General features: G+C 41.8%; 1 protein-coding gene across 2 annotated transcripts in view; it reads right to left on the reverse strand.

Moving 5' to 3' along the window:
- The window catches only part of LOC128705896 (transmembrane channel-like protein 7), a 738,019-nt gene that overhangs the window by 632,458 nt on the left and 81,035 nt on the right, over positions 1-24,526 (reverse strand). For both annotated transcript variants that reach the window (XM_070091932.1, XM_070091933.1), the window contains one exon: positions 5,989-6,221. In XM_070091932.1, coding sequence (XP_069948033.1) covers positions 5,989-6,221 — 233 coding nt within the window. The remainder of the gene's footprint in view (positions 1-5,988; positions 6,222-24,526) is intronic.

Here is a 24,526-nt window from a genome sequence, read left to right on the forward strand (position 1 = left end):
GGATATTTCTTAGGATCACCGACAGAGTATCTAGAACACTGGGAATTTCTGATGGGTCGTGTGAAAGCATTTTGACTGAAAATTTGAACATGAGGCACGTGGCTCCGAAATCTGTGTTCTGCTTGGTAACTTAAGACCAGAAAGACCATCGCTTTCTGTCTATAAACAACATGGCGGTCGTCCCCCCACCCTCCCTACTCCCCAGATCTATGTTTCCATAAATAAAAATGGCACTCAAGCGGCAGAATTCTAATGACATGGAGATTCAAGCAGAATCATAGGCCACATTAGTCACCATTAGGAAGGAAGAGTTCTAGAAATGTTTCAAGAAGTGGCAGAGTCGCTGGGATCAGTGTATAGCCTTCCAAAGAGAGCACTTCGAGGGGGGAAAACTTCAACCAAGTGATTAAGGAAGCTTATACAGTGGACCCCCGCCTTACAATATTAATCCGTTCCTGAGAGCTCATCGTATGCCGAAATTATCCTAAGGCGAATTAATTTTCCCCATAAGAAATAATGGAAATTAAATTAATCCATGCAAGACACCCCAAAGTACGAAAAAAAAAAAATTTGTTACCACATGAAATATTAATTTTAATACACACAAACTGAAGACATGCACAGTTAATACTCTACTAAGAATAGAATACATGACACTTACCTTTTTTGAAGATCTGGTGATGATTGATGGGATGGGAGGAGGGGAGAGTGTGGAAGTTGCTATTGTTTAGAAGGGGAATCCCCTTCCATTAGGACTTGAGGTATCAAGTCCTTTTCTGGGGCTACTTCCCTTCTTCTTTTAATGCCACCAGGACCAGCTTGAGAGTCACTGGACCTCTATCGCACAACATATCTGTCCATAGAGCTCTATACCTCTCATTCCTTTATGATTTGTCTAAAGTGGTTCACAACATTGTCATTGTAATAGTCACCAGCACGGCTTGCAATAGCTGTGTGAGGGTGATTTTCATCCTTAAAGGTTTGCAGTTCAACCCACTTTGCACACATTTCCTTATTCTCTTTTTTCAATTCCATACTAATTCTCACCCTTTTTACCACAGGGATGGCACTAGAAGCTTTCTTGGGGTCCATGGTGACTTATTTTACAGTTACAAGCACTAGAAACACTGGGATCATGTGAAATGTACCGAATGTATGTGTAGATGCGACTGCACTGGCTGGCTTGTAAACACTGGCGCTGAGGCCACACGTGGAACGCATCCTAGACGAATCACGTAAGGCGAGTTTTTTAGCGTGAGGCGAGGCAAAATTTTTGCGCTAAAATGTATCATATGGCGGATTTAACGTAATACGATGCCATCCTAAGGCGGGGGTCCACTGTATACTATTTTCGCGGCAGTCCAGGAGCTTTTTGATAGCATCTCGCATATGTAGTTGAGAAGTTTGGGGTGATTGTAGCAGATATTACCTGTTTCAGAATATCATCCCAGATTCTTTTACCTCATTCATACAGTAATATTTCCTGGTATGAGTATTGTCTGCTCATCATTGTTTAGGTCAGTTTACAACTGTGGCTTCTCTTATTCTCAATGTTGGTGCAGTTATCACATCATCTACCTAGTACAGTAGATAAGTGGATAAACTGTCATTTTCCTGATAAAAGCACGAAACTTGGCACAGCTTAAGAATATATGTGAATGATTATTTCTGGCTATAGGCAATCTAATATTTGCTCTTGTATGTCAATTACATTTAGAATAATGGCAGCTGAAGATGGTTTTTCAGTCATACCTTGTCAGCAATGAATCCTATCCAAATTTAATGCATTACAAAAAATGCAGCTAATAAAATTACCTACAAAAAACATTGCCGGGTCACCGCAAGAAGACTCCGGCCAGGACCCGTCCTAGCGAACCTACATGTCTACAAGAATGTTTATCACTCCTTTGTTAAAAGGACTTCAAATGCTGATTATTTTAAAAATACTTGTGATCCAGTAATGGAGGTTTAAGTCTAATGCACCTATGCCATTAATAGCCCAATTAATATACCAACATACACATAGTGGTGCACTGAAAACCAGTTTTCCCATTTTCCCCATCGTTTGCAACCCTTCTTATGCAACCACATTATATTAATTCCATACAGGCTTATGTAGCTTCTGGTAGGGTCGTCCAGTATACATGTATGTTCCTGTCATCCCCCTCCCCCTCCAATCACTTGGTGAGGTTAGTTGTGGAGTGGTGGTCATTTCAGCCCAACAGTAAGCAGTCTGGTAGGCAACAACAGTGATATACTGAATGAGTGCAGCCTGGGTAGCCTGTGTGAAAGTTTCTTCTCTGCCTTGTTAACATATTCCTCACTTCTAGTTTGGTCATATAGCAAATCACTCCAGCGGCTGCAGTCAGTCTTCTTGACTGTGGGTTTGGTCTACACCCAAGGCACATAATGCAACGGCAATATCTCCATAAACATTCCAGATGTCCCATGCATTCCTTTTCCATCTTTCTCCAAAAAATGACACTGTCACACCCAGTAACTGAATGGCACATTAGCAAAGCAATACACTTTTCACAACCCAGAGCTCTTGCTATCTCCTGAGTTGCAAGGTAGCGGAAGTTCTTCCCAACACCAAGTGCAACCCATGGTTCATTAACATTTATGCACTGTGCATCGATATCGACTGTTTGTATTAGCGCTTTGCTATACTGTAGTTGGACAGCATTATGTAAGTGGAGCATGGCAAGTGTGTCTGCTTAACCCTTTGACTGTCACAGCCGTATATATACGTCTTACGAGGTACCGTGTTTGATGTACATATACTCATAAATTCTAGCGGCTTCAAATCAAGCAGGAGAAAGCTGGTAGGCCCACATGTGAGAGAATAGGTCTGTGTGGTCAGTGTGCACCATATAAAAAAAATCCTGGAGCATGCAGTGCATAATGAGAAAAAAAAATCCGACCTTTTTTTTAATTAAAATGCCGACTTTGTGGTCTATTTTTGTATAGTATTTATGGTTGTATTCTCGTTTTCTTGGTCTCACTTGATAAAATGGAAAATATATTACAGATAGGGGTAATTTGGATTGATTTTACTATAAAAAGAACCTGGAAATGGAGCTCAAAGTAGGGGAAATGTTTGATTTTTGCCGATGTTCAAAAGTAAACAAATGATGTCATTGTCCAATAAATGTCCAACTAGCCATTCTAATATGCAGTCATGAATGGGTTGATGTTATTTATACAATTATTACAGTATTGCAGCAGTCTGCATAATAGTAAATCTTCTATTTTTTGTTTGAATAAAAATTCAAAATAGAAAGCAAGAGTAATATCAGAGGGGCCTGGAGACATGACTGATGAACAAAGAAAATGTTATTTTAGAGCCAGGAATGTCTGCATTGTTCATTCTGGACCTTATTTTGAAATTGTCATATTTTTTAATTTTCGTGAAATTGGCCAAATTGCAAATTTCTGACCACGTAATTGGGTAGTTGAAATTGGCAAATGGGCAGTTTCTTGTACTCAATTGATAGAAAAAATTAAGTTCTAAAGAAATAGCTATGAATTTGGTCGACTGAAACAATGGAATTAGCCGAAAATAGGGCTCAAAGTGGGCGAAATCGCCGATTTGTAAATATCACAGAGGTCGCTAACTTCGCGAGAGCGTAATTCCTTCAGTTTTCCATCAAATTTCGTTTTTTTGGTATCATTACAATCAGAAAAAGATTCTCTATCATTTCATAAGAAAAAATTATTTTTTTTTTTGAAATTTTGTGACACCAGGAGACACCTCAGGATTGGGGGTTGCGACAGTCAAGGGGTTAAAAGAACCACAATGGAAATAAGTCACTGACTTTTTTTTTAGGTTATCCTAGGTAATTTACACATTTTACTATTATGATAATTGAACATATGTGTACTTGTATCTAAATAAACTTACTCTTAATGAAAGCTTACCACCAGTCTGTTGACGTCTTAGCAATTTACACAATGGACACTGGTTTTACTTGGTGATGGCTTTTTTTTTTTTTAAATTAGTGTCAATGTCTGCAGTTATTACTACCACCAAAGTAAAAAAAAAATTGGTTTGGCTCTCGTTGGTGCGGGGGTGGGAGACTGAGGGGACTGGGGGAACTGCCGTTGTGGAAGGTGGAGACTGAACAATGGAGGGGTGGGGGGAAGGAGCTGGAGGCTTGAGATGGGAGGTGAAGGATGCTGAGCGCAGGAAGCAACAAAGTGACGTGATAGGGACTGTGTGGGTGGCACCCTCTGTGACCTGATGTGGGTGGTGGTGTGGATAAAGGGTGACTGGGTGGGTGTGTGGCTGGTGTGGATAAAGGGTGACTGGGTGGGTGTTTGGCTGGTGTGGGTAGTAATTAGGGTGGTGGATGGCTCGTGACAAGGTGGCTGGATGGAGTGTTAGGGTATGCAGAACGTGAAAGCATGGGTGTGGTGTGGGCATGGGACTATGGGGGAGTAGTGTGAGTGAAAGTATGGGTAAGGTGTGGGGGCAGGGCCATGTAGGCTAGAAGCTGTGGAGTGGTGTGGGTGGTAACTGGATGCTGGGTGACTGAGCAGGTAGGTAGGTAGGTAGGGAGGTGTAGGTGTGTAGGTAGGTGTGTGTGTGTGTGTGTGTAGGTAGGTGTGTGTGTGTGTGTAGGTAGGTGTGTGTGTGTGTAGGTAGGTGTGTGTGTGTGTAGGTAGGTGTGTGTGTGTGTGTAGGTAGGCGTGTGTGTGTGTGTGTAGGTAGGCGTGTGTGTGTGTGTAGGTAGGTGTGTGTAGGTAGGTGTGTGTGTAGGTAGGTGTGTGTGTGTGTGTGTGTGTGTGTGTGTGTGTGTGTGTGTGTGTGTGTGTGTGTGTGTGTGTGTGTGTGTGTGTGTGTGTGTGTGTTAATGAGGGAGGTGCATGACTAAGTGATTAGGTATGTGGCCAGCATGTTAGGGTGAAAGGTTGGTGTGAGGTCATAAGGGTTAGGTGACTGTGGGGTAATAATGTAGGTGTAGGCATGTGGCTGTGGGGAGAATTGTATGGATGGATTGTGTGGGAGGTAGGTGTTTGGTTGGGATGGTGTAGGTGAAGGCATATGGCCATGGGGGAATTATAGGGGTGGTATGAATGGGAAGAAAGGCGAGGGTCGGAGGCTTGATATGGGTGAAGGCAAGTGGCCATGGAGGAATTATAGGGGAGGTGGTATGGGTGGGGGTTGTAGATGGTATGGGTGCAGCTGGGGTGTGGCCATGGCAGGAAAGGAGGAAGGTTGAATAAATAGTTGAGGTGGGCAGAGGTGTGTGACTGAGGTATGGTACTGGATGTGTATTAATGTAGCATGGTTGGATGGAGCCCTGAACCTCACTGTGTAGCTTGACTGCCAGGCCCTCACCTTCACCCATTTCCCACAGTTGGCCTTCACCTATGCTCCCCCATCCATGCTTACCCCCCACTACACCTCCACCCCAAACACTCTCCCTCACCTGCATATCCTTACCCACCTGCCTCTACCCATCCCCACACCAGTGACTATCTGACCACACACTCCAGTGCCACACAGGATGTACAACGAGCAAAGGGAGCATGGGATGGCTGCAACAGTATGCACCGCAGGCCACTCTCACCCCTTCACTCTCCTTTCTTCACCCAGTACCTGTCCTCACTAGCTTGCACACTCCCACCCACTAACCCATAAGACAATGAACTCGCCCTGAGGCTCACAATGAGGAGGGGAAACAGGACATGTGTCATGTTTTCCTCCTACATGCACTCTACCATGTAAACCAATGTTTTATGGCATGTTCACCGAAAATATGCCACAATTTTGCAACTATGTTGGAGCAAACACATGTTAACAGATTGTTATCTGATGGTCTACTGTATTATTTACTTCGAATCCCACAAATATGAAATAAAACAAGATGACATAACTGTATACTGTAGTATTGTCTACAGTTTCTGGAATACTATAATTGTGTATCGTTTTAGCCACGTTATTGTAGCTTATACCTCTAGAGTTATTTAGTATTTACTCACCATTGTACCTCTTGGAAGGCAGAAGGGTAGTAATCCTTGTGTCATAGATATTGTCAACAGATGTGGGGTATGCTTCTCTGTAGAACTCTACACAAGCATCTTCCCAGCCACCACGTTTGGTAGCTTTCTGGCCCCGGCCACCTGATCCTCGTCCACTTGAACTACGCCCACCAGAGCCTCCCATGGCTGCCGAGGACCGACATCCCGAACTGCGGTCCCCTGACATGTCCTCCCTTTGGAAGAAAGACATTGGCAAACTGTGAATCAAGCCTGTACTACACAGTATCACAGTAATGTTCAAAAACTGTAGAACACAAAAATATACATACATACAAATGAATACAGTACAGTATCTATAACACAAATAAATACATGCACACACACATACACACAAATATTTAATCACACATAGCTGGGCCAACATAACAAGCAGGGTCTTACAAGGATCGGTACTAAAACTTAAACCATTTTTTATATACCGTACATTCTATAAATGACCTACCAGAAGAGAGTGACGTGTGTGTGTCAGTCACTGCAGATAACGGAGACAATGAGAAAAATCCGAAACTTAAATAATTTCTGATATACAATACATTCTATAAATGACCTACCAGAAGAGAGTGACTTGTGTGTCAGTCACTGCAGATAACAGAGACAATGAGAAGAATCCAAACAGAGAAGGAAAGCTATTAACTATAGGATGATTTACATGCATCAAGTGTAGTCACCCAAGTGGCTGCTGGGATTCAACCCCAACAAGAGTAAAGGTGTGAAAAGGGAAAGGGGTAAAAATACCTGAAATAAAATACAAATTGGGATGATAGTATTGTAACCACAAATAGAGAAGGAAAAGAACACAGGGGGGTGACTATCAAACTGTCTACCTTTCTGGAGAAACACATCAACCACATGACATTTGTACCATGTACAAAACTACCAAACACCAGACATTTCTCTTTAAGTATCTAAGTAAAAAATTCTAAAATACTCAACAAGAGAATCATGTTAAATGAAATCATAGAGTACAAAGCACCAGCATAGAGACCACAACTGGTCATGCACATCTAGAAGCCTGAGGGACTGCATATATTTACAATTAAACTAGTTCTGGAACCAAGGATGATGCAATTACAACAAGGCTGAGGCCAGTGGTAAAGAGAGGTCATTTTGTCCTACACTGTTTGGGGATTAGTGTGGGGTGCTACTGAGCACCATGACTTGATGTAGTGTTTTAGAATCTCAGGTTAAAGTGTTGAAGGAGGTGGTCCTACTTCTTCAGGAGGAAAATAGGAGGCTGAAACTTTGCCTAGATAGGTTTGGGAGTGAGTGTGAGATGGTTGGATCTGGTAAGGAGGAAAAGGTTACCAGCAGTGAGTTGGCAAATGGCAGCCTCTTTAAATGGCAAGTGGTTCACAATTCAGGAAGAAGTATCAAGATAAGGAAGGTTAACAGAGAAGATTTGAAGGTAGGAAATCTGTTCTCCAGGACGAGTGGACTTCAGCAGTTAGTGAGGTTAAAGGTACCACTGACACCCCAGCTATTCAAGGTATGAGCATTCTGAATGTGGGAGACTCCCAGGTAACATATATGGACCGTGCTTTTTTGTAACAGAGATAGGAAGGTGAGACTGTGTATTTCCCAGGAGCTGGTGTTAGTGACATAGTCAACAGGTTGGATAATATTATGTCAAGTAATGGGAATAAGCCCATTATTTGTCTTTGTGCTGGTGGAAATAACATTGGGAAGGGCAGGAGACAGGGATAATTGGGACACATCCTATAGCAAATGTCATATGTATGCAAGAGATAGGGTTTATCTCTCTGGAGCAGGAGTGGTTGCATTAACCAACATGATTGAAAGGGGTCATTGCTGACTTGTCTAAGACTTTAAATTGATAGATTATAGAGGTATGGGTGTGTGTGGGAAACAATCAGGTTGCAGTACTAGGGTTGATAACAGCCGATATTACCAGGATACCTCAGGGATATGTTTAAAAGACAATATTAAAAATAAAGTTGCTAGTAAAGACAAAGCAATTGATCAACAAACAGAGACAGTATCTGGAGAGTTTATCTGGAGAGAGTTCCGGGGGTCAACGCCCCCGCGGCCCGGTCTGTGACCAGGCCTCCTTAGGTCAGTGTCCCAGGATGCGACCCACACCAGTCGACTAACACCCAGGTACCCATTTTACTGATGGGGAACATAGACAACAGGTGGAAAGAAACACGTCCAATGTTTCTACTCTGGCTGGGAATCGAACCCAGGCCCTCACCGTGTGAAGCGAGAGCGTTAACCACCAGGCCACCAGAGCCCCTAGGGCAGTGAGGGCAGTGACTAGCTCCCTTAAGGTTTACTATACTAATAGTAGGAGCCTAAGAAATAAGACAGATGAGCTAAGATTACTTGCAAGTGCAGGTAATATAGATATTATTGCTATAACAGAGACCTAGTTCAACCTGAACGATAACAAAATGCCTTCTGAATGCAACATAAAGGGCCATAAACTATTCCACACTGATAGGGTCAACAGGAAGGATGGTGGAGTGGCGATGTATGTCAGAGATAATTTAAATTGTTGTGTTAGACAAGATATAAGATTAGAAACATCAGACACAGAATCTGCTTGGCTACAGTTTCTTGAGGGTCGTGAAAAATTAATTTTCGGTGTGATTTATAGGCCCCAATACCTTGATAGGGAGTGCAATAAGCTGATATGGGACGAAATTCATAAGCCACCTAGATAAGAAAATGTTATGTTAACCCTTTCAGGGTCGAGAGGCCCTCTCCTAAACTTGTTCTCAAGGTCAAAAATTTTTCGGGAAAAAAAAAATTTCTTGTGAAAAGACAGAGAATCTTTTCCCGATCATAATGATACCAAAAGTATGAAATTTGATGAAAAACTTACGGAATTATGCTCTCGCGAAGTTAGCGGTCTCAACAATGTTAACGCATCAGCGATTTTGCCCACTTTGAGCCCTATTTTTGGCCAATTCCAGTGTACTTCAATAAAAATCATAACTATTTCGCTAGAACTCCATTTTTTCTATTGAATGAGTACAAGAAACCGCCTATTTACCGATTTCAACTATCCAATGAAGTGGTCAGAAATTAGCAATTATGCCAATTTCACACAAAATTCCAAAGATGCTAATTTCCAAATAGGGTCCAGAATAAACAAGACAGTCATTCCTTGCACTAAAATAACATTTCCTCTGTTCATTAGTCATGTCCCCAGGCCCCTCTTACATTTCTTTTGCTTTCCACTTTTGAATTTTTATTCTCACAAAAAATAGAAGATTTACTGTTATGCAGACTACTGCATTAGTGTAGATATGGTATAAATAATATCAGCGCACTTGTGAAAGAATATTAGACTCACCAGTTGACGTGTATTGGACCCATAGCATGATTTATTTACTTTGAACTTTGGTAAAAATCGAACATTTCTGCTACTTTGAGCTCAATTTCAAGGTACTTTTCATTGTAAAACCAGTCAAAATCATCTCAATTTCTGTAATATGTCTTCCATTCTGTAAAAGGAGACCAGGAAAACTAGAATACAACAATAAATACCACACGAAAATACAGTGCAAAGTTGCTGTTTTAATCCAAAAACACGATCAAAGTTTTTTTTTTCTCATTACGCACTGTGTGCTGCAGGATTTTTTTTATACTGCGCACACTGACTGCATAGACCCATTCTTTCATATGTAGGCCTACCAGCTTTCTCTCACTAGATTTGAGGGCGCTAAAATTAGGCGTACTAGTACGTCAAAAACCCTGGTGCATAAGCCGTACTAGTACGGCCAAAACCCTGAAAGGGTTAATAATCTTGAGGTTAATGATTAGCTTGGGGAAAGAAATCACATATCACTTAGTTTCAATATATCATGGAATTACCCAAATAACTGTAATCAAGTCTCTGTCTTAGACTTCTGCTTGGCTGATTTCATAGGGCTGAGAAATTACCTGGGTGGGCTGAATTGGAATGACCTGAGTATGGTCAGGTAGGAGGCGATGGCTGCCAATATGATGTCTTTTAGAGCATTGTTTTAGCTGCCCAGACAACTTATGTTCCAAGTAGGGAAATCAGATCAAACAAAAATGATCCTAAATGGATAAATAATAGATTAAAACATCTCATTAGCCAAAGAGAGGCATATATAGGCATATCAAAAGAGGGGATGGGCAGTTAAGAAATCAATATATTCAATTAAAGAGAAAAATAAAAAAGGGAATAAGAAAAGCAAAAAGAGATTATGAGGTTAAAGTCGCAAGGGATTCAAAGACTAACCCAAAAGGGTTCTTTCAGGTATACAGATGTAAGATTAGGGACAAGAGTAACTCAGGTCAGATCACTGACAGTGATAAGGAAATGTGTGAAATTTTCAATACTCCCTCTCAGTTTTTACTCAGGAAGATACTAGTGAAATTCCAGAAATAATAAATTATGTAGAACAGGACAATAATAAACTATGCATGATTGTAAACTCAGCATTGTAATCCTTATAGAGAATAAACTTTGAATTTGAATTTGAATTGGGGTAACTAGTGACATGGTCCTCAGACACACACAGAAATTAAAGCCTAACAAATCCCCCAGGCCGTGATGAACTGCTTGTAAGATTTTTGAAGTAATGTAAAGAGTAACTTAGCAAATATTTGGTTAAGCTTTTCAGCGTATCACTACAAACTGGCATAGTGCCAGACAAATGGGAAATGGCAAATGTAATACCTATTTACAAAACAGTAGACAGGTCCTTAGCTTCGAACTATAGACCTATAAGCCTTACCTCCATAGTGGTAAAATTTATGGAACCAATAATTGCCAAGACAATTCATAGCCATCTTGAAAGGCATAAATTGATTAGTGAATCTAAACATGATTTTACAAAGGGGCATTCCTGCCTTATGAATTTACTAACTTTTTCACTAAGGTATCTGAGGAGGTAGATCATGGTAATGAATATGATACTGTGTATACTGATTTCAGTAAGGCTTTCAATAGAGCTCCACATCAGAGGCTACTGAGGAATAGGAGGAAAAATTTTTTCCAGGGTAGAGGCATGGTTGACAAATAGGAAGCAGAAAGTTTGCATAAATGGGGAGAAATTAGGGTGTGGGCATACCACAAGCAGTGTTCCACAGGGGTCAGTGCTGGGCCCTTTGTTGTTCACAATTTACATAAACGACAAAAATGAGGGAATAAGCAAATTTGCTGATGACACCAAAATAGGCCAGCCAAATCATTCTAATGAGGACATTAGAGCACTCCAAGAGGATTTGAACAGACTGATGCAGTGGTTGGAGAAGTGGCAGATGCAGTTTAATATAAACAAATGCAAAGTTCTAAATGTTGGACAGGAAAATAACCATGCCACATATAGAACATTAAAATGGTATAAAATACCGACAGGTTGTTAGGTAAGACACATATGCAACAGTTAGGTATCTTTATTTCGAAACGTTTTGCCTACACAGTAGGCTTCTTCAGTCGAGTACAGAAAAGTTGATAGAAGCAGAAGATACTTGAAGACGATGTAATCAGTCCATCACCCTTAAAGTTTTGAGGTGGTCAGTCCCTCAGTCTGGAGAAGAGCATTGTTCCATAGTATGAAACAATATTGTTTCATACTATGAAACAGTGCTATGAAACAGTGCTGTTTCATAGTATGAAACAATATTGTTTCCTACTATGGAACAATGCTCTTCTCCAGACTGAGGGACTGACCACCTCAAAACTTTAAGGGTGATGGACTGATTACATCGTCTTCAATTATCTTCTGCTTCTATCAACTTTTCTGTACTCGACTGAAGAAGCCTACTGTGTAGGCGAAACGTTTCGAAATAAAGATACCTAACTGTTGCATATGTGTCTTACCTAACATGCCACATATAAACTAAATAATATACATCTTAATATTACGACAAAGATGAGGGAATAAATAGTGACATAAGCAAATTTGCTGATGACACCAAAATAGGCCAGCCAATTCATTCTAATGAAGACATTAGAGCACTCCAAGAGGATTTGAACAGACTGATGCAGTGGTTGGAGAAGTGGCAGATGCAGTTTTAATATAAACAAATGCAAAGTTATAAATGTTGGACAGGAAAATAACCATGCCACATATAAACTAAATAATATACATCTTAATATTACTGACTGCAAAAAGGATTTAGGAGTTCTGGTTAGCAGTAATTTAAAACCAAGGCAACAGTGCATAAGTGTTCGCAATAAAGCGAACAGAATCCTTGGCTTCATATCAAGAAACCAAAGATTCTGTCCTCAGGTTGTTCAACTCTATATATCTTTGGTTAGGCCTCATTTAGATTATGCTGCACAGTTCTGGTCACTGTATTAACTCTTTCAGGGTCCGTCCCGTAGATCTATGGCTTTACGTTCAGGGTCCAAACCGTAGATCTACGCCATGAACTCAGCTCACTCTGATAAACTGTGAGTGGTAAATTTGGGCCTAGATATGAAAGAATACATCTATGTGGTATGTGTGCACCACATAAAACAAATCCTGCAGCACACTGTGTATAATGAGAGAAAAAAACTGAGACCGTGATTTTCGATTAAAACAGCAACTTTGCAGTGTTTTTTTTTTGTATGTTTTTTATAGTTGTATTTGTGATTTCTTGGTCTCATTTGATAGAATGGAAGACATATTACAGAAAGAGAGATGATTTTGATTGGTTTTAGCAATGGAAATGGCTTGAAACTGAGCTCAAAGTAGCGGAAATGTTAAATTTTTGCCGATGTTCAAGAGTAAACAAACGACCTCACAAGTCTAATACACGCCAGCTGGTGGGTCAAATATACATTCACAAATGTGGTGATGATATTTATACAATTATTACAATACTGCATAACAGTAAATCTTCTGTTTTTTGGTGTGAATAAAAATTCATTATGTGAATAAAAAATCAAAATGGAATTTATTTGTAAAGCCTCAAAACGTAACTAATGAACAGAGGAAATGTTAGTTTAGTGCCAGGAATACCTACATTGTTTATTCTGGGCCCTATTTTGAAATTGGAGTATTTTGAACTTTGTGTTAAATTGGCCAAATTACCAATTTCCAATCACTTTATTTTGTAGTTGAAACAGTTGACTTGGCGATTTCTTGTGCTCAATCGATAGAATAAAAGTATTACTAGTGAAATAGCTAAGAATTTGGTCAACTGGAATAATGTAATTGGCCTAAAATGGGAGTCAAAGTCGGCAAAATCGCCGATTCGTAAATATCGCTGACACATCAAAATTCGCGAGAGCATAATTTTGTCTCTACCATTTCATTAGAAAAAATAACAATTTTTTTTTTTTAAATTCTTGGACACTGGGGCACCACTTCAGATTTTGGCCTTGGACCCTGAAAGGGTTAAAGGATATAAATGCACTGGAAAACGTACAAATGAGGATGACAAAATTGATCCCATGTATCAGAAATCTTCTCAATGAGGATAGACTGAGGGCCCTGAATCTACTCTCTCTAGAAAAGTGAAGAATTAGGGGGGTATTGACTGAGGTGTATAAATGGAAAACAGGAATAAATAAAGGGGATGTAAATAGCGTGCTAAAAATATCTAGCCAAGACAGGACTTGCAGCAATGGTTTCAAGTTGGAAAAATTCAGATTCAGGAAGGATATAGGAAAGCACTGGTTTGGTAACAGAGCTGTGGATGAGTGGAACAAATTCCCGAGTACTGTCATAGAAGCTAAAACGTCGTGTAGTTTTATCTAACGTATAATTACACGAGTGGGTGCGAGTTGGACCTGACTAGCTTGTGCTAGTAGGTCTGATAACGTGCTCCTTCCTTAAGTGGATGTGACCTGGACCTGAATAAGGCTGGGTCAGTGGCATAAGCCAGTAGGCGACTTGGACCTACCTCGCATGGGCCAGTAGGCCTGTTGCAGTGCTCCTTCTTTCTTATGTTCTTAACCCTTTCACTGCCGAGAACTGTGCTCATAAACTTGCTCTCATTATTATTATTATTATAATCAAAAAGAAGCGCTAAGCCACAAGGGCTATACAGCGCTGCAGGGTAGGGAAGGAAGCGAGGGTATTGGATGGCAGAAGGGAGGAGGGATGATCAGCAGGTTACAGAAAACAGCGGGGCAGGGGATAGTACGGGAGTAGAGGGTAGCAAGAGATTGAAGTAGAAAGGGCTGAAGGTATCAGAATTTGTGAAGTAAGTCAGTTGTTGTCAAAAAGTCAATGAGAGAGTCCGGATGAAAGGTGGGTCCATCAGCGAGAAGGGAAGGTAAAGAGAGAGCAGCGGAGCGAAGACGACGACAGAGGTAAATTCTGCGTGCTCGTTGATAAAGTGGGCAGTCCAAAAGAATGTGGCTGACTGATAATGGAGCTTGGCAATTCTCACAGAGAGGAGCAAGACGCCTCTCCATGAGATATCCATGAGTAAGACGAGTATGGCCAATGCGAAGATGGGAGAGAGTAGTCTCCCAACCTCGACACTGGTGATAAGAAGACAGCCAGTAACCTATACTCAGTTTAATAGATTGAAGTTTGTTGCCGAGCATAGTAGACCAACGTTGTTGCCAACGGGTGTGAAGGTGGGAAGATATTGCAGCAAAATGGTCCGTAAATGGAATACCTCTATAAGAAACTGGTAGGTCATGTACTGCTGACCGCGCAGCAGTGTCTGCCTGTTCATTGCCCTGTACGTCAACATGACCAGGGACCCAACAAAAAACAATATCTTTATGCTTGGTAAAGATGCGGCGTAGCCAAAGTTGGATACGGAGGACTAAGGGGTGAGGTGTATCAAATTTTTGTATAGCCTGTAAAGCACTAAGGGAGTCTGAGACAACCACAAATGATGACACAGGCATAGATGCAATACGGATAAGTGCTGTAAGGATGGCATATAATTCAGCAGTAAAAATACTAGCCAAAGATAGTAAATGCCCTTGTACGACGCTGTCCGGAAACACTGCTGCGAATCCTACGCCGTCAGAAGACTTAGAGCCATCTGTGTACACAGCAATGCCATGAGAATGAGAGTAAAAGTGGTCAAGAAAAAGAGAGCGGGAAGCGACCGTAGACAGTTGGGCTTTTGAGCAAGGGAGGGAGAAAGAACAGACTCGAACAGCTGGAACTTCCCAGGGGGGTAGGGAAAAGTGAGATGCTACATGTACATAGAAAGGTGGTAGTTGAAGAGAAGACAAGAGCGAGTGAAGGCGAAGAGAGAAGGGACGGAGTAAACAGGGGTGGCGAACAAATAAAGAATGTCTACTAATATCAGTGACCATTCTATAAATGGAAGGATTGCGGAGATCATGAGAGCGTACATAGTAGCGCAGGCAATGGGCATCACGGCGATCGGATAAGGATGGAACGTTCGCTTCTGCATAGAGGCTCTCGACAGGGGAAGAGCGAAAAGCACCAAGGCATAAACGTAATCCTTGGTGATGAATGGGGTTAAGGCTAGAGAGAGTAGCAGGAGATGGAGCTGAATAGATCTGGTCACCATAATCAAGTTTCGATAAAATAAGGGTGGAATGTAGGCGAAGGAGGGTTCGGCGATCAGCTCCCCATGAAAGATGAGCAAGGGTTTTAAGAAGGTTCAGCCGGCTGTGACAAGTTGCCTTCAGAGAGGTAATGTGAGGTTTCCAGGATAACCTACGATCAAAGAGGAGGCCCAGAAACTTGACTGTATCACGTTCAGGGATACGGGAGCCATAGAGGTACAAAGGATGATCGGAGATGACAGAGCATCTAGTGAAAGTAATTTGGTGGGTTTTAGTGCTGGAAAATTTAAACCCACGTGTGGTGGCCCAATTGGAAACACGGTCGACTGCATGTTGGAGAGAAACTGTAATGAGGTGACAGTCAGCGCCTGCACAGGCAATAGCGAAGTCATCAACATGAGTGATGACCAAATATTTGATGGAAGACTAGAGGCCAAATCATTAATAGCAAGGAGAAAAAGTGTTGTGCTCAGAACACATCCCTGGGGGACACCTTCAGCTTGGATAAAGTCCGGGGAGAGCACATTATTAACCCGAACACGGAAATGCCTGTCAGTTAAAAAGTTCTTAAGGAAGGATGGTAGATTGCCTCGAAGGCCTAAGGAGTGGGCTTGGGCTAAAATATTATGCCTCCAAGTTGTGTCATATGCCTTCTCAAGGTCAAAAAATATGGCAATAACTGAGTGGTTATTTGCAAAGGCATTACGAACATACGTATCCAAGCGTAGTAAGGGGTCTATGGTAGAACGTCCCTTACGAAAGCCATATTGATGAGTGGAGAGACTGTTGTGTGTCTCTAAATACCACACTAAACGTCTATTTACTAGGCGTTCCATTACTTTGCAAACTGCACTGGTAAGAGCAATGGGACGATAGTGGGAGGTTTCATGTCCCGTAGTGCCTGGTTTGCGGAAAGGGAGAACAATGGCGGATTTCCACAGCTGTGGAAGAACTCCTTGTGACCAAATAAGATTGTAAAGGCGTAATAGGACTGCAAGGGCTGACTGATGTAAATGTTGTAGCATACGAATATGAATGTCGTCGGGCCCAGCTGCCGATGATCGACAAGCTGAGAGTGTTGCCTCCAGTTCTTGAAGTGTAAAAGGCACATTATACTGTTCTTCTCTGAGAGAAGAAAAGTCCAAGGGTGCTAACTCTCTGGCAGACTTTGAGGAAAGAAATGAGGGGCATAGATGGAGTCCCTGAGAAATACGGACCAGTTGATTGCCAATTTCATTGGCAACATCTAGTGGGTTTGCTATATCAACACCGGCAACCCGCAGAACAGGAGCCGGGTCAGGAGAATATTTACCACTCAGTTTTTGTACTTTTTTCCAGACTGCACTCATAGAGGAAGCAGAGGTGATGGTGGAGACATAATCTCGCCAGCAAGTGCATTTAGCATCACGGATGACACGGCGAGCGATCGCACGCTTCTGTTTAAAATCAAGGAGTCTCTCTGTGGTTCTATTGTACCGGTACCTCCCCCTTGCAGCGCGGTTCAAACGTACTGCACGAGCACAAGCAGGAGACCACCAAGGCACGCATTTCTGAGAATGCCTGCCCGAAGTTTGGGGTATAGAATGAGAAGCTGCGGTGAAAACTGAGGACGAGAAGAGGTGTAAAAGCTCATCGATGGAGGACGAAGAAGGAACCTCTTTAAAAACAGTTAGGTGTGAGTAAAGGTTCCAATTTGCCCGATTAAATTGCCAGCGTGGGGTGCGAAGAGGTGGCGAATATGAAGGGGAAGTAAGAATGATTGGGAAATGATCACTGTCATGTAAGTCCGGGAGAACAGACCAAGTGAAGTCTAATGCGGCGGAGGAAGAGCAGACTGAGAGATCGATGCAAGAGAGAGTATGAGTCCGAGGATCAAAATGGGTGCGAGTACCTGTATTTAAAACATGGAGGGGGTGGGTGGCAAGAAAAGCCTCTAACTGAATTCCACGGGAATCACAGTGAGACCCCCCCAGAGGAAATGGTGGGCATTAAAATCACCAAGTAACAGAATCGGTGGCGGTAATGACGAAATAAGGAAGGCAATATCCGAAATAGATAATGCCCGAGAAGGAGAGAGATATAAAGAACAGAGCGTATACCACCTATGTAAGTGGATACGGGCTGCTGTGTAATGCAGCGAAGTATGAACAAATAGCTGATGGTATGGAATATCAGTGCGTAGAAGAAGGGCACTTTCATTAAAGGTCCCATCAGGAAAAGGATCTGAAGAATACAATAAATTATAGCCTGAGATGGGAGAAATAACAGCAGAGTGTAATTTTGGTTCCTGTAAGCAAACACCAACAGGGGCAAACTGGGAGAGTAACATCTGAAGCTCACCCCGATTACCCCTGAGGCCGCGTATATTCCACTGTAAATAGGCCATGATTGGCAATGATAAAGATACTTGAAATCCGCAGGTAAGGGTTCCAACGGACTAGAGGGGTTAGAAAAGTCCACATGCGGAGGCAGTGGAAAACGTTCAAGCAGCGAAGGAATGGTGCGCTGTGAAGAAAGGAGTTGCGCAGATGGAGCAGAGGAGAGAGAAAGAGCGGAAGGTGGATCAGTGTCCATTGATGGTTTGGTCTCTGCAATATATTCAGAGATTGCTTCAAGTGTTTCTGAATTCAGAGACGTCGTATGGGAGACAATATTGTAAATGGTAGGGGAAGGATGAGTAAAGATTGGAACTGTACCAAGGTAGGGGGAAGGGGGCGAAAGGGTGGAGGGAACTGGAGAAGCGTGGCAGGGGACAGAAGAGGCAGGAACCTGGGATGTGGCAGAAGAGGAAGAAACTTGGGAGGGAACAGGGGAGGAAGGTACAGTACGAGGAGGAGGGTGAACCTCTACACTTGTAACAGAGCCAGTGAGAGGGGGAGAACCAGGGACAGAGACAGGGAGGGTAAAATGAGGAGGTGGAAGATGGGTAGGAGGTGTTAATGGACCTTTTTTTGACTTTTGAGAAGTAGAGGGACGATTGGGAGGCGGTGTCGTACAAGGTCTCGTCGATACTGAGGCTTGTGAGAGAGAACTCGAAGAAGCGAGATCAGACTGAGGCGTTGAAGTAGGGACGTCTGAGCCGAGGACAGCAAAAGGATTAGATACAGGAGTGACTATGGGAGAGGTAACCACAGAGGTGGGTGTAGAAGATGGGATACCAGAAGTGGGGGGACGTTTTGAAACACGGGAATAAGAAACATGTGGGAGTCTCCCTTGGAGGCGGAGATGAGAAACTGCCATGGCATAAGGGAGACCTTCTGTCTCTTTGAGGTAACGGATTTCCCGCTCGTTTAAATAGACTTGACAACGGCGAGAGTACGAAGGGTGAGCCTCATGACAGTTAAGGCAAGAGGGAGATCGATTGCAAGACGTATTAGAATGGTCATCGGCACCACAGACTGGGCATTCGGCGATAGATCTGCAATATTTCGCTGGATGGCCAAATCGCCAGCAATTTCTACACTGTTGTGATGTAGGGATCACCTTTCGAACTTGTAACCGATGTCCTACTATATAAACTGAGGATGGGAGTTCTCGGCTGTCAAAAGTTAAACGAGCCACATTGCTAGAGTATCGTCTCCGCCCGCGGGCAGGAAGAATGTAAGTGTCTACCTTGAGGATTGGGAGATCTTGGAGTTCCAGCTGTTCAAGAATGTCAGTGCCACATGTCTGGAAATTTTGTTGAACTATGGTATGGGGCAGAATGACGGTACCACTACAAGAATTGAGGGAATGATGTTTTTCAAGAGTGACAGGAACAGTATCGATATGGGAAAGACGAGAGAGCTCATGAGCCTGGGTAGCATTCTGTATGGTAATGATGCGCGTACCGCTCTCAAGAGCATGAAAAGAAATACCTTTACCAACATGGCGTAGGAGTGCCTTGCCAATACTGTGGTCAGAAAGATAGGCAGTAGAGGAAGTCAGTCGTAAAGTGAAGAATTTAGTCCATTGTTCAGTCTGAAACTGAGCGTGGAAAGGTAGTGAAGGACGTGTCGATCGTTTCTGAGAAGAACGAGAAGGTGGAGAAGTATCATCAGCAGGTAATTGTCGTTGGCGTTTAGGCGTGGGACCAGAGTTGGTCCGACGTGGAACGGGTCGGCGATTTGAAAATTGCCGCACCATAGAGGGAGAGGCTGGAAGCATAGTCAGAGGAGAGCGAAGGTCCGATAAATCGAAGGAGTCAGTCGAGGCCTCAGTACCTGAAGCGGGTGAGGAAATAGCACCGGCAATAGGTACAGAGGCATGAGGAGTGTCTGAAGAGTGGTCCAAAGACGAGGCGGGGTCAGAACGGGGTGCGGTATCAAGAAGGGGCCCGGGGGTAGTAGGTTCATGGACTAGGGCTGCCATGGTTAGGTTACTTCTTTCTTTTTGTTTTTAAGAAAAAAAAAGAAAGAAGAAAAGAAAATAAAAATAAAAAAAGAATAAAAAAAGGGGGGACCAGGGAGGGATAGTTCCTAGGAGGAATGAAAGGGCCAGAAATCTCCCTCCGCGCCCAAGAGGACCTCAGCACCGCAAGTAGCGCAGATGCAGCATGGAACCCGTGCCATACCCTACCCATCATGCTAGTAAACTAACAATCCGGGATAGCAACCTCACATCTGCCGAGCTACCTCGGTGGACAAAAGAGAGGGCGGCCGGATATCCGCCACAAAGCATACCTCCTTCGGCCACCACCCCCGGAATCCGAAAGGTGGCTTCCAGAGATACACCCGTCGCCCGAAAGACACTCAAAGCTACTCCGGGATACCGGAGAGGGATCGGGACATCCTCAGGTGATCCAGATTCCATGGCAAACTACGCAACCGCCAAGAACCTCAACGGAATGGGATAGACCCCGGTATCCTTTCCCCTACCTAGGAACTAGCGTGCCTGTGGGAGAAATCCCAAAGGCCAAAAAGAGGGAGGGCAAAAGGGAGGGGTGGGGAGGAGGAGGAGGAAAGGAAAAAGGGGAGGATGGGGAGGATGGGATAGGGGAGGGGAGATTGGGGGGTAATTAGGTTTGGTCTGAGGAAGAAGACCGACAGGTCTAATTCCTCAGACCAAGAGCCTCTTCACCATGCCAAGGAGCCCCCCTTGAAGAGGAACTTGCTCTCAGTTTTGAAGAATTAAAAAAAAAAAAAAAAAAAAAAAAATTTCTCATTAAATGATAGACAATCTTTTCCCGATGGTAATGACACCAAAAGTACAAAATTTGATGGAAAACTTACAGAATTACACTCTTGCAAAAATAGCAGTCTTGGCAATATTTACGCATCAGCGATTTCGCCCACTTTGAGCCCTATTGTTGGCCAATTCCATTGTTCCAGTCGACCAAACTCAGCTATTTCACTACAACTCCACTTGTTCTATCAACTGAGTACAAGAAACCACCCATTTAGCAATTTCAACTACCCACTAAAGTGATCAGAAATTGGTAATGTGGCCAATTTTATACACAATTCAAGACCAATTTCAAAACAGGGTCTGGAATTAACAATACAAACATTCTTAGCACTAAAATAACATTTTTTCTGTTCATTAGTCATGTCTCCAGGCCCCTCTTATATTACTCTCGCTTTCCATTTTGAATTTTTATTCACACAAAAAGTAGAAGATTTACTGTTATGCAGACTACTGCATTATTGTAAAAATGAAATAAATAATATCAGCGCATTTGTGAAAGCATATCAGACCCATCAGTTGACATGTAGTGGATGCATGACATGATTTGTTTACTCTTGAACATCAGCAAACATCCAACATTTCTGCTATTTTGAGCTCAATTTCAAGGCACTTTTAGTCCAAGAACCATTTAAAATCATCTCTATTTCTGTAATATATCTTCCATTTTATCAAAGGAGACCAAGAAAACGAGAATACAGCCATAAATACCAAACAAAAATAAACCGCAAAGATGGTATTTTAAACCATAAACATTGTCAGAGTTTTTTTTTTTTCCTCATGCACTGCATGCTGAAGGATTTTTTTTTATACTGCACACACTGACCACTCAGATCCATTCTTTCATATGTAGGCCTACCAGCTTTCTTCTGCAAGATTGAAAGCTGCTAGAATTTTGGTGTAATATTATGGCACCAACACCGGCTTGCAAGCCATAATATTATGGTACCGACAGTGAAAGGGTAAAATCTAACAACTTTGGATAAATTTGGATTAATGAACAAAATTAGAGGGCACATTACTACAATGTACAGGAAAGTCAGAGATATTGACAGGGCAGAAACTAACTTTAGGAGAAAAGTAACACAGACACATATGTACACCTACCATCTGACTTACAACCAAGCTAGGTTCAGACTAACCGGTCATAAGTCAAAATGGATGTAAGACGAACCTTACTACTGAATATCAACATCACATTATTATTATGATTTCATTTTATTGTTTTATTTTGGTATTTCATTTTTTACTTTACTTTTTATGCAGCTAATACTGTATTTTATACTGAAAAGTTTGGGAGAAACACTGTGTACAACACAAACAGTTGTTTATTTCCCAGAATATTTGCATACAAAACATGGTCGTAAGTCGAGTGGTCATATGTCGAGCAGGTCGTAAGTAGGATGGTAGGTGTAACTTAAAAAAAAAGATGGATGAGCTATAAGGATGTTAGGAAATGCTTCTTCAATCTAAGGGTGATTTAACCCTCAGTATACAAATAACCAGCACAAAGGAGGAAGAAACTTATGACAATGTTCTGGTCCAATCTGGACCATTAACTAGTCACATAATACAGTGGACCCTTGGTTTTCGTGATTAATCCATTCTAGAGAGTCTGCCAAAAACCAAAATTCACGAAAACCAAAACCATTTTCCCCATAAGAAATAATGTAAATCCAATTAATCCGTTCCAGATGCCCAAAAGTATTAACAAAAAATAATTTTTTTAGAGATTAAATATAGATTTACATATAGAAAAGAACGACAAATAAATATAAAGCACTAATAAAATGTATAAATGAACACTTACCTTTATTGAACACTTACCTTTATTGATGACTCCTGTTGGTGTATGGAAGACAGGGAAAAGGGAAGAGGGGGGAAAGTTTACTGTTTGGAGACAGGACAAAATGCTTGAATATGATGCTAATGTATCAACTCTATCGCAATTCATCTAATATGACATAATAAAGAATAATAACATAGAAACATGATATATACTCTAGAATGAATAAAGTATGTCATTGCGTATGTGAGGAGTAAGTGGTAGTGGTGGTGGTGTTGTTGATGGGTTTATAAGGGCCACTGACAGCATAAGCCGTACTTACTAGTGGTGGTGAAGGCAGCGGCAGAGGCAGCAGAGGCGGCAGAGGTGTTGTCAGTGGCCCTACATACCTCCAATAACATTGGATGAGTTAGTTTCGTGTCCTTTTTCTATTGCTTAATTGCTTAACTTACTTGCTACACTGCTAATGCTACACTTTATCGCTGGCTGGAGCTATAGATTTTATCGACTCCTGCTGCTTTAGTATCGTACATATCGTAGAATCACTGAATCACTGCAGAAGGCACATTCTCCCCTCTCTCTTCGTCCTCCAATTTGGCACTTTGCTATGAGTTTTTTCTTGAATTCTATTGTGTTTCTCACCTTCTTTACTATATGGCTGGCACTAGGAGCTTTCTTTTGGCCCATGGTGGCTTATTTGGCAGTTGCAAGCACAAAAAACACTGGATCACTGCAAAATGTTTCGTATGAATGCAGGGTGTGATGCTCACTTGCCGAGCAACAATGCTAGACTGGCGCTGAGTGTGTCTGTAGCAGGCTTTGTGTGTGCAGGGCCACTGGGACAAGTACCATACCACTGCTGAAATCCAAGGGAAATCACAAAAACCAAGGCTATATTTTGACGAAAAAGGTTGCCGATAACCATAATTCATGATAACTAAGGCTCATGAAAACCAAGGGTACACTGTAATACAAGAAGGTAAGCTGTGAGTGGTAAATTTTGGCCTAGAAATGAGACTGGGTCTGTAAAACAAGTGTGCACAGTATAAAAAGTTTTGCCCCCATGCAGTGCATGATGGGAAAAGCAAAACTCTGACCTTGTATTTAGTCTCAAATAGTGACTGAGGCATTTTCTAGGATGCTTTTTATGGTTTTATTGGCTGTTTCTTGATATCATTTGATTGAATAGAAAAGATACTAAAATAGAGGTGATTTTCGTTGGTTTCAGAACCGGAAATAGCTGGAAATTGAGCTCAAACTAGCGAAAATATTCGATTTTGCCAGTTTTCCTGAGGACACATAAGGAACTCCTACACCCCCTGGTCTGTTTCACGGGTTTTTAACCCTTTGACTGTTGCAACCCCAAATCCTGAGGTGTCTCCTGGTGTCGCAAAATATTTGGAAAAAAAAAAAAAAATCTTATGAAATGAAAAAGAATCTTTACCCGATGGTAATGACACCAAAAGTACGAAATTTGATGGGAAAACTTATGGAATTACACTCTCGCGAAGTTAGCGACCTTGGAGATATTTACGAATCGGCGATTTCGCCCACTTTGAGCCCTATTTTCGGCTAATTCTGTTGTTCTGGTTGACCATACTCATAGCTATTTCTTTATAACTCCATTTGTTCTATCGATTGAGTGCAAGAAACTGCCCATTTACTGACGTCAACTACCCAATAAAGTGGTCAGATATTGGCAATTTGCCCAATTTCATGCAAATTAAAAAATATGCCAATTTCAAAATAGGGTCCAGAATGAACAATGCAGACATTACTGGCTCTAAAATAACATTTTGTTTGCTCATCAGTCATGTCTCCAGGCCCCTCTGATATTACTCTTGCTTTCTATTTTGAATTTTTATTTAAATAAAAAATACAAAATTTATTGTTATGCAGACTACTGCAATATTGTAATAATTGTATAAATAATGTCAACCCATTCATGACTGCATATTAGAATGGCTAGTTGGACACTTACTGGACAATGACATCATTTGTTTACTCTTGAACATCTGCAAAAATCAAACACTTCCCCAACTTTGAGCTCCATTTCCAGGTCCTTTTCATAGTAAAACCAATCAAAATCA

The sequence above is a fragment of the Cherax quadricarinatus genome, chromosome 3 (assembly GCF_038502225.1).
Source record: "Cherax quadricarinatus isolate ZL_2023a chromosome 3, ASM3850222v1, whole genome shotgun sequence".
Lineage (NCBI taxonomy): Eukaryota > Metazoa > Arthropoda > Malacostraca > Decapoda > Parastacidae > Cherax > Cherax quadricarinatus.